The sequence below is a fragment of the Triplophysa rosa genome, linkage group LG4, assembly GCF_024868665.1.
Source record: "Triplophysa rosa linkage group LG4, Trosa_1v2, whole genome shotgun sequence".
Taxonomy (NCBI): Eukaryota; Metazoa; Chordata; class Actinopteri; order Cypriniformes; family Nemacheilidae; genus Triplophysa; species Triplophysa rosa.
This window is the reverse complement of record NC_079893.1, coordinates 23,512,678-23,524,196: the sequence shown is the minus strand read 5'-3', so window position 1 is coordinate 23,524,196 and position 11,519 is coordinate 23,512,678. Positions and strand designations below refer to the sequence as shown.

General features: G+C 37.4%; 1 protein-coding gene across 1 annotated transcript; it reads right to left on the bottom strand.

The window, feature by feature from the left end:
• Positions 1-50: 50 nt before the first annotated feature.
• On the bottom strand, positions 51-3,170 carry lrpap1 (low density lipoprotein receptor-related protein associated protein 1). Its single transcript, XM_057330603.1, has 8 exons — positions 2,895-3,170; positions 2,561-2,705; positions 1,841-1,971; positions 1,619-1,739; positions 1,303-1,458; positions 1,098-1,180; positions 822-998; positions 51-718 (listed from the first exon to the last, which is right to left on the bottom strand). The coding sequence occupies exons 1-8, from the start codon at positions 3,051-3,053 to the stop codon at positions 650-652; spliced, it is 1,041 nt and encodes a 346-aa protein (XP_057186586.1). The 5' UTR covers positions 3,054-3,170; the 3' UTR covers positions 51-649.
• Between the last annotated feature and the right edge of the window lie 8,349 nt (positions 3,171-11,519).

Here is an 11,519-nt window from a genome sequence, read left to right as displayed (position 1 = left end):
ATATTACTGTTTTAAACCATTTAGAAGACAAAAACATTTATTATTATTTCATTTATTATCAAACACAAAGGCATTAAAAACTATTTAAATCTTTCAGGTAGTAACAACAGTACCATAGATTAATATGTGATTTGTATACAGTAGTATTTTGGTGACAACTTTTTTAACATTAACAATGAAGATGATGATTTACGTCCCGGCCACATTTTAAGACAACACTTGCGCAGTCATGATGTGATTCGACCAGTATTACGGAAAACTCAAGGTCTCCCAACTGCTTCACATTCTTATTCCCTATTCCAGCCCCCGAAGCACATCTCTTTCTCTTTGCTTAGAAATGTAATTGTAATGTACAGCTTAACAGTAACGCTCAATACTGTAACACTCAGTCAAATGCAAGTCAATCAGTTTGTGTGCAAATTCATCTTTTGACTATTTACGGACCTAAAACAATCAAATAAATGACAAAAAGATCAGTACCAAAATGACCAAATCGTCAAATTGAATTTGTTGAATTGACGTACATTAAGGTCCTATCTGTCATAGCCCCATTCAATGTGTTGAATAACATTAGTATATACACAGAGGGGAACAGTATTATGTGAATGATTATAGCCAGCTGTAGTCGCCATGGTGATGAAAACAGCATTCAGAGTTCGTTGTGTTGCAATCCATTTCTGGAAATCTTATTTGTAATGTCCTGCAAGTGTTTCTTCATCTAAAAAAAACGGAAGTATGACTATTAATACAAATCTTAAATTCTCTATTTCAGAAAACGCATACAAATCATATGTCTTTTAAAAATGCTAGTATTAATTTACCTTGTATCCCATTTCTCGTGCCTTCTCAGCAAGAGTGTGGTATTTCTCTTTGGATCTTACGATGTGGTCCTTGTCTCCCAGGGCCTCCACGTGCTTCAGTTTCTGATGAGACAGCTCAAGCTGCTCCTGATAATGCTGGTGCTTTTCCACCTTTGTTTCAAAGTGTCTGAGTTCCTCCTATACGTCATTTATTCACGAATGTTAGCACACATACACAGTAAAACCAAACTCTATTCAGTTGTTTATTAGCTGTGCTGAGATGACTTTCAAGCTTACTTTAAGAGAGTCAAGCTCATCCTCGCTGAGATTGGATCTTTTTGCCATCTCCCAAAGCTCTGTGACTCGTGGCTCTCTGAATTCTGCCGTAAACACAGACATGAAAAAAAGGGAGGAATTTTATCCATCATGCATTTTATCAAACCCACATCAATAAGACAATTAATTTATGAGACAAAGGTTCTTTGTTTGCAAAGGTGCGCACCGGTGTCATCACTGTATCCCTCATGGGTAATTTTGCGCAGTCGTTCAAAGCCCTGGTTAAGGTCTCTCATTCTCTGCTTCAGATCATCATGTTTTTGATGGAGCACATGTTCCTTCACTTCACCCTCCAGAGGACTTATTACATTTTTATGGATCTCTGAAAAACAGTGCAATTTATTCATTCACTTGTGAAAGTCAAAAGGGAAGAGTGTGAGAATCTGCAAAGCAGATTAAAATTTTAGCAAATTTTTACCATTAATTAATTACTGATAAAGATATACCCATCAAACATTTCAAACCAAAGCACTAAGCCTTACCTTCGGTTCGACTCACAGTATCCATGACGATGTTGTACTCATTGATCTTGTCCTTGTGGTGTTGGAATTCTCTCAGAAGACTTTGCAGTTCCTCATCAGAGAACTTTCCCGAAGTTTTGGCCTGAGGGTCAAAAGATCATAGAGAACTGATAGGTTTGCAAAAAAAAGTGGAAGCACTGCCATATACACCAGTTAATGAGTATGTGAAAATGTGTAATTTACCTTGTTCCACAGCTTGTCTAGTCTTGGGTCATCAAATGTATCTCCTTCTTTAACATCATGATCTTTAAACCTGTTGCTGTCCAATGTCCGGGTGTCTTTTTTTCCGTCCATTCCATACTTTGCTAGAATTACTGCGCAAGCAAACACGTGGAGTTAAGCACTTTTTTTGTCAAGGGAATAGTATAATCTTTTAATGACCACTTTGGTAATCTTTATAAGATGTACCTTATAAATGTTTAACCCTTAAAGGGATAGGTTACCCAAAAATGAAAATTCTTCAATCAGTTACTCACTATCAAGTCATTCCAAACCTGTCTGACTCTCTTTAGCAGAACACAAAAGAAGATATTTTAAAGAACATTGGTGACGAAACAACATTAACACCCATTGTCTTCATTATATGGACACAAAATCACAGAGCCATTTCTCAAAATATCTTCTTTTGTGTTTCACAGAAAAAAAATCATACATGTTTTGAGCAATATGGGGGTGAATAAATGAACTTAATTATGTATACAATCTAGTTGTTATATTATGGAGATTATAACAACACTCAGACCAGTAATCTATACTTTTATCTTTAAATGGGACCTGATTTTAGTTTATTTTCTGGGCTCACTCCAACTCTTCTTATTATTTTTTTAGCAGTTTAATGCCATTTTCTAAACAAACATCCTTACATTTGTCTTAGACTCAACCAAAAGAAAAGTCAAATCTTACTACTGAAGTTGCGCCTGAGCTTGGCTTCTCTCTCTCCATCCTCATCCAGCCCTTCTGCCTTCAGTTTCTTCCACTGAAGTTCATCTTTCTCCTGAATCTTCAAGTCGCTGTGTAGTTCTGACAGGCGCACCGGTACAAGCTGAATCTAAATCAAAACAAGTGAAAGGCAGACAGTGCTATAATACGTCTGCGTAAAAAGTGGTGTGTAAGATTGTGCAAGAATTCAACACAATAATACAAAAAAGTCAATCAGACGTAAATAATAACACGTATACTAGTGATGCCTCACAGCACAGAATTGAAAAACGAAACTTTCATATTGCTTAATACTTACCTTTATCGCCTTTTCCCAAACCTGATTAATTTTGGCAATCCTAAACTCCACTTGATCCCCCTTATCAGAGGCCTTTTGTTCATTCACTTCTTTTGAGTACTTCCCCGCCTTCGTCCCGACTACGAAGACACAAAATAAAAGTGTAAAATGCATTTTCATTCCGATATACCGGAGGAGAATAAAAGACAGAAGGTAAAGCGTGTGATGTTTCCTAGAGCATCAGCAGTGGTTTTCAGGAAGCGCTGGGAGAATCATATGGCGTTCACATGCCTGTACTCCAAATGCGCAATGCCTCAAGGTTCTTGTAGTTTCGAGATTCAAAGTCGCTCGTGCTTCGGAACGAGCGAGGCTACGATTAAAGACTTCAAGCCCCATAAGGCGCTGCTACGTCGTTACCTAGTAACAACGCGTAAAGGAGCTTTGAGCAAATGAGATCAATCCACGCAGCAAGAGTTATAAGAGAAGTGCACTCGCAGGGATATAATGGCAAATGCCCGCTAGATTAAATTACAAAGCACATAAAATAATACGATAAAACTAATATCCCGTTTAATGGCAAAAATGTTATTTTTTATGGTTTTTGCTTTCCTGTAGCTCAGTGGTAAGAGCTTGGCAAGGTTATGGGTACGATCCCAGGGATTGCACATACTTGGAAACAAATGTGTAGTATAATGCAATGTAAGTCGCTTTGGATAAAAGCGTCTGCCAAATGCATAAATGTAAATGTAAAATGAAAATGGTTACACCATCTGTTGGACTTTAATAAAATTAAACCTGGGAAACAGAATTGACCTATTATTATTATTATTATGACCTCTAACAGGGTTACTAAAGGACCCTTTATTCATTGCAATCTGTCTTGCTCAAGTCAGCTGTTATATTGCATTCTGTTTTTGCGAGTGTTGCCCGAGCGCTACTAATAACCAAGCTAACAGTTTACTGATACAGGTGATGGCACAGTGGACTGGTGTAGTTAACAGGATTTTTTTACTAGGGACACAATGCAAACAAATGTGTTACTCATTTTACGTGTGCCACATGTATCGCATGTAATTTATCAAAATTTACCAAAAAATTGATTTGATAATAATGATTATATAAATGTATAAAATATACAAAATTAAAAAAACGTCTAAACAATTTGTGGAGTTATTTATTTGAGAAATGAAGAATGGTTTAACAGCTTTTTTAGATTTTACAGTTTTAAAAATGTTGTTGCTTTTTAAATATTTATAACCATTTATATGTCAATTTATTACGAGTTAACATACCAGTGATATTCATATATTCCAGTGTATGAAATTTAGCGGCATCCAATGGATCACTCCACCCCTCCCTCTCGAAGCACTACGGTGGCTGACACATAAGATGTGGTCATGTTTTCGTTTCTTCGCCAATGGAGATAACGTATATACGAAACACGCTCTAGAGCACAGTTTGTCCGTTTAGTGCTACTGTAGAAATAACATGGTGAATTCCATGCAAGAGGACCCGAGGTGTATGTAGATAGAAATAGCTCATTCTAAGGTAATAAAAACATAATGCTTCATTACGTAAGGTCTTTATACACCCCTGAAGACATAGTTTTGTATATTATATCGCATGTCTGTCATAAATCCTTCAAAAAATTACACATTGGACCTTTAAAAACACAACATTAATCTATGCCTTCGCATGACTGCAGACGGCCTATCCAATACAAGCTGGGCTATGTTAAGGATATACAATACAGTAAGCTATGTTAAGGATATTTGCTTGAACCTTGCATAAAAATAAGTTGTCTAAAGGTTTGCCGTGTTAAAAAGCAGTTACGTAAGTGATCAAGTTTGTACAACCTTTTTATTTTACTTTTAAAAGACATAGAAAGTTATTTAATATGAAACAATGGAGGATAACATTACATATGATTTACCTTTCTATTTATAGACAAAACTTTAACTGTCTTTAGTCACACGTTTCATCACCTTTGATTCCACCTAAAAGATTTTACAGGAGCAACAAAGCATAAAATGTCTATATAAAAGGCACAATAGTCAAAGAGTTTCACTACTTTGGCTGGATGAATTCCACAATTAGTTCCTTGTTCATATTTTAAAACTCAGCCTACCACAAACCAAATACCCAAATTAGGTTATCTTATGCATCAGGTGCATCCCATAGCTGATTAAGACATTAAACTCACTTGGTTACATTACGAAAAAGTAAATCCATTCATCACAATGATTCTGTTGCGCAAATAATTTCTAAAATCTTTCGCGGTGTCCTTAACTGAACATTTTTCACTTTAAGGTTGAGTTTTCATCATATGTATTATTAATGAATACAATCAAAGGCTATTGTGGAAGCATCAGGCAAACTGCGCCCTAAAGCGATTCTATTACATAAAGTTTGGTGCTGTTCTCGGTTTCTCAACCTTTTAATGTAGTTCAGATTCCATTAACGTGCAGCGGAGACGGTCAAAGGCCTTTGTGCTCTGCTGCCAGAGACGTCTGTGGGTGCATCACGCCTAATGAATACACTCAATCACAGACAGCGGGAACAAACACGGTCATTAAGCGAGCAAACATCACATTTAGGGACGTTCTTCTCCCCGCATTCGTCTTCATTTAAACAGATCAGGGAGGATTCTCGGGACAACTTGTCTACTTCTGTTTTGAACATTATGACAATATACAGCTGTCAGCCACAGATTCACAAAATGATCAGAATACAACCCACACTAATTGCCTTGTAGAGCGGACAGCTGTTTGGAAGTGATTCTTAACTCTCCATCCTACACATCTTCTAGACTCAAACATCAAACCATATGTCTTCCGATGGCTCCTTCCGATGAACGCCTTCACAGACCAAGACTGGCAGGAGCATTGCTGGTAACAAGCAGATGTTGTGTTTTGGATGCAGATTCCCAATGTAAGGAAAACGATCCATTTATACTCATCCACGTTTAGAAAGACGTTACATGGTACCACTCATTTGTATTGTAAAACCAGTCCAAACATATCAGATCACCTGTAGATGGTGCTGAGGCTTCCTGTCATGCATGAAAGAGAGAGCAAGATGTAGTCAGAGACGTTAGTGAAAGAGAAAGCACGTGTCATCTCGTAGTAGACTCAGCACCCCTTTGTCTAAACATTATTGTTGTTTACAGACGTGCGCACACATGCACACACACACACCAACAAACCACCAATCATTACTGAGGTCCACATCTCAGAATTTTCTGCACTGGTTTTGAGGATGCAGGATGAATTTAAACATGGTAACATGTTAAACGAAGTACTACATTAAATGATCTGCATGTGAGGTGAGGATATGGACCACTAAGATATCAGGAGACAATGCAAGTTCATATTATTTCATATACTTTACAGTATATGAAATAATATGAACTTGCATAAATAGACAAGGACAGTGAAAAACAGACAACAGGTCCATGATTCTTGTCTAATGTGCACAGATATATGATAACCGGGGAAATCTTCAAGCAAAAAGTGTATAATGAAAAATCTACAATGAAAATCGTGTATTGTGGGCATGTCGGAATCACAGGCAACGTTCAACATCGACAGACTGAAATATTTAATAACACACAAGGGGTGGAGCACAGCACTAGCAACACCAAGGAAGGTCATGGGTTGGATTCTCAGAGAACACTTATGTCCATCACTTATTCACCATGTAGCTTTGATGCTCTTGAATTTGAGCTATAATGCTCTATTATCTTCCACATCTTTTATGCAAAATATTCCCTTAGATAAGCCAATACACTGTCTCCCAAATGCAAATAATGTAATGTGTAGAAATCTATAACTCTATAACATGCCTTTGACATAGAAAGCTCTTATAAAATGCAGCTCAGAAAGTTCTAGACAGTATTGCTTACTATATTTTTACAGTAACACAAACCTCAAACAGAATATGTACACATTCTCACAAATCTACTTGAGTTAAAGGGTGCAAGAGAACTTCTGTCAGGAGCCTAGAGGTTTTTTTAAAGGTCTGTTCTTCATTCAATAACCATTCAATAAAGTTCCTCCAGTGACCTTTATCCAGCGCTCCTGTTCTCACCATGATCTGCCTCCATACTGTTTGATTCAATGAAAGTGGGTAATTTTCACCAAACTATGTTTGCCTCTCGAGCGTCACGCACGTATTACTTTAAAGGAGCCTTGTTTAACAAATATTGCTCTTTTTCTCTCCTGCTGTGAAATTGTAAGACAAGAGTCACCAACCCATCTACATCTGAAATAATATATTGACTGTTTGAAAATGTTTTGTTTCCTTATTTAAAGAATTATCAATGTGTTATTGAAAGGATGCATTTGCAGGGTGGAAAATTGCAGGAATGAAAAGGCATCAGAAGGGGTTACATCAATATTCACAGAAATTTAATTCAATTTTTGCATGTACGTGGACTCACCTAGAGAGAGAAATATAGCAGTAATTGATGGCCCTTTTTACTCATATCAACACATACTATGTTTAAGCAAAAAATCGGCAAGCAATCATGAAATTCTGAATATTTAATACAACAGCAAACATTTAAGGTCATACATAGAACCATTTTGTTTAGTAACACAAACAAGACCAATGGCTGACCATGCATTTGAAGCTGTTTTGTATAAATATACCTGATCTCAGGGCCTGTACAAAGTTTTCCTTGTTTACTAAGATGGGTAAGAAGAAGAGTCACATTGCCATCGCATAGCCCGTGTATTGATAGTATTGATTGGTTCATAGTGGTGGTCCGTTACAGCCAATTGGCCAGAGGAATGAAGAAAACAGGAAGTCAGTGCACTTGTACCCTGCAGAAAGAAAGCAAGGCTGTGAAGAAAAAGCAAGTGTTTAAGACTTTTGTTGGTACTAGATACTTATTCAATGCTGGGAATTTGCAAAGATGTTTTTTTCCCAAAGTTTTAGAGTTTTGGGAAATGTAAGGCCCCGTTTGGCCTAATTTAACCTTCTGTTCTGTGTTTGTACAAGTGCAATAAACTGCTTTTGTAAATACAGTATTTGTCTGTTACGAGCACAGAACAGAAGAAGAATCAATAATTTGACTTCTCATGGTAGGCAATGTTCCAATGTTCAGCTTTCAATCATGTTGTTATGGCAAATACAGCCATAATTCACTCTTGTGTGATATTGCTTTAATAAACTGTCTATTCATGTTAATTTCTTTTAACATCAAAGCACATTGTATACACGGTTTTACTTTCATCAGGACCGTGACCAAGAATGACAGATTTAATAAAAAATACCCTTACACATAAACAGCTATCCATGGTTTGTGTCATGGTGCTAAAGATGAAAGCCATGGCTGTTTAGAATGCCGAATCCAGTGCCAACTGAAGCCTTGGTTATTTCATTCCGACATAATAGCAAGGACGTTTGTGTAATGATGTGAAAGCATTCATCTGGTATTTCCTAATGGGATTGACTGATTGATCCTTGAAACTCTCATTCATTCTTATAAATGTTGTACATAGAATCACATTTTCAGGATCACTGTTATTGAAATGATAAATTGAACTGATGGTAATACAAAGTGTCTCATCTTTTGAAGAAGTGCATTATGTAAGAACTTTTAGTTTTTAAGCAGAGGTAACATGCTATTTCATGCATTCTGACTTCTTTACACTGTTAAACGTGCTGGCTTCTCAAGCTTAACATGGTCAACTTGTCAAAAAATGAGTTGAAAGTATGACATAGCCTTTCTGTGCTCGATTCATTCCGCCAGGGTTCGTACAGGTTTCAGAAAGTTTTTTCCCGTTTCATAACAAGGGTTCTTAGTCTCTTAATGGACAATTGTCCCAGAAAAGCACGCCCACGTGTCATCCAGCGAGCGAAAGAGCGAGAAAGAGCACGCCCACGCGTCAACCAACCAGCGTGAGAAAGAGCACAGAAAGATTAGCTGTGTTTGTTTGCTCACTGCATTTCGGTAATGAATGTTAAATAAACGGTGGATATAACGCTGGGTTTGGAGATCGTTTGAAACTGGAGCGGTCCCAGTGCTAAAAGATGCCGATCATGAACCACATGCAGTAAGTGAAACTGAGTCATATGTTGTGTTTTGTTGTCAAATCGTGCTCGTGCTGTAGTTCCGCCTCCCCCATAGCCTCCATGAGCTCGACTTTTTCCGGAAATAATCGTACAGCTGTATCTGTCTTTTATAAATTTGATCAAACTAAATACTCTTCAAAGATACAAAGTATGCAATACTACTGTATAGGTACTCAAGATTAATATGAGATTGGCAGAAACTGCTTGCGTTTCTACGTGTCATTGTATACGTGTCCGTCTCGCTAATGCCTTCGCGTTGCATGCATTCGTGTTAATAACGTCCACCTGTCCGGCCCAAGCGTCAATTACGGCACCATACATTAGTGGCCCATCGGGAAAAGTTGCGATACTACAGATGGCCGGTCCACCGTTGGTCACGGCCGTAGGCCGTTGGTGGGACGGCCGTTCTGGACTTTGACAGAATGTCCTACTGGTCAGTCCGCCCCTGTATATAGGGAACATAAAACATGATATATATGCTATTAGAAATATATGTTCTTTAGTTATAGAATGAAGAATGAGTATAATAATAAAAAAATCCTATTTCCAAATTCCTTAGCAAAATCCCAAACCCAGTCAAAAGGTCACATCTGCATCTGGTGTCTCTGAGAATAGTGAAAACAGAATTTTTAGGGGAAATGTATTAATAAATAATCAAACTCTTTTTTATTTTGTTAAAAACACTAAAGTTTTCTTATATAAAGCCTTTGGACTATCTGGATATTTTAATCTATTAAAACAGGAAAAAGGGAAAATGTTACCTGTTATGTTTCCTCCAATTAGGCTGTTTCAGTAAAACTAGTTACAGAGATATTATAAATTCAACTCTACGTATATACTGTAGATGGACTCCCTGCAGAGTGATGGCTGCAATTATGCAAACTATTCTCTCCGAAGAGAGAGTGGGTCATAACACCTAAAGCAAGGAGACAGAGAGAAATGCTTCATCTTTTATTCATTGCCATCATGGCAGCTAAACGAATGTCTCAATCTCAAACAAAAGAGCTTAAATCAATGAGAAAAGTGTGTTAAAAATAAAAGAATATGCCATCATTTATTTAGTGCCATTTTATAATCCTTACAAAGATAAAGTAAACGTCATAACAGACATGGTTATACATTAAAAATGCCTGCAGAAAATGTTACATATGAGTCAGGGTGCAGCGTTTAGCATAAAGTTGCCATTTCTGGTTGCTATCGTCTTTCTCTCTCATCCATTGTTTATGTGGAACCCGAAGCCAGTTCACTCAAGCCAAATCTCCCTGGGCATTTTCTCAAAGTCCTTTCCCTGTGATCTTTGCATAAAAAAGGAAACCCAAAGTTCATTAAAAATAGCCACGGTGGAATCTCATATATACCCCTTTACCAACATTAACCAACAATCCTTCTCAGAGGTTGCTGTGATCCAACAGCAAGACCAGCAACAAAACAGCACTATAACCAGAAAAAACAGCTCTTAACTTGTCTTTTCAGCAGGGTTTTCAGAAGATACTTAGGATTATGGCAATGGAAAAAGTAGGTGTTGCAAAAATCTTCATCAACCTGTTCCATTCTTTAAATCACCATGCACAGCCAGACATGCTATACTTCAGGAGAACCTTTTCTACTTGACCTGGGTGCTGATTGCAAGGTCAGGGTAAAACAGGAAACGTATAATTGCTCAATTTCATCCCACCGGGAATAGAAGGATTGTTGAAGAAATCAATAAGCGACAGGCTAAGGGTCGTGGCCCTGTTTATGGATTAAGTACCTGAAAACTAGAGAATAAAAAAGAAAGAAAGTATAGAGGAGATGTTCAAGAACAGAACTGAGAGTTCTTCGAGAAACCTAACCTGATAGCTCTTCACCGGGTAGGATATAAATCTTCCAATCAACACACGCGTGTCATATAAATGTGGACACAAATAAAGTCTTGGAGACACCTCTCTTCCCAAAGCGCATGCTTCATTCTGAGTGATGTGAGCATTCACATATAAAAGAGATTAGATCATACCGTCAGTCTGTAAAAAACCAACAGAGATGATTCATGAGGATGATGGCACTTCCCTGGAGAGGACCTGTAAGATAGGTATTTATGATCTTGTGAACTGAGATGTGAGGAAATGAAAATACGTAGGATTATCTTTGTGGTAAGAAAAAAGAGCATTTAAGTGTGTTAACAAATGTTCATGTCATGAAGTCATGCATACTTTAGTGAATAAAAGTAGAGGCTTCATTTATTTGTGTGACTGTGAATAGCTTTGATGCTGAATTTAGCGTGTGTTTGTGTGACCTCTTTTTATTGAGTACATGCACACACAACAACAACATTTACAACTCAAAACTAAAGCAAGAAGCATTTGAGTCAAGTCAGTAGGATGCCTAAACACTGCTATGAAACTGTAAGTGAGCAAAACACTGCTGAATGATGAACTGCATTTGCTGAGATTTTGAAGTGGACACTTTGGGCACGGGAGGCATGGGAGCTGAGAAGCTTCAAAATCTGCCAGCTCTTTTAAAGTTTAAGTGCAATTGCCATCAAGAAAGTTTATACTTTTTGAATAAATACTTGTTTCACAACACCGG

Bases quoted from the DNA above. Each gene is read 5' to 3' on its own strand.
- lrpap1 (XM_057330603.1), bottom strand. From the start codon at position 3,053: ATGAAAATGCATTTTACACTTTTATTTTGTGTCTTCGTAGTCGGGACG. The intron at 1,459-1,618 runs GTAAGGCTTAGT...ACTGTTTTTCAG, and splicing joins TACTGTGAGTCGAACCGAAG to AGATCCATAAAAATGTAATA. The intron at 999-1,097 runs GTAAGCTTGAAA...AATGACGTATAG, and splicing joins ATGAGCTTGACTCTCTTAAA to GAGGAACTCAGACACTTTGA.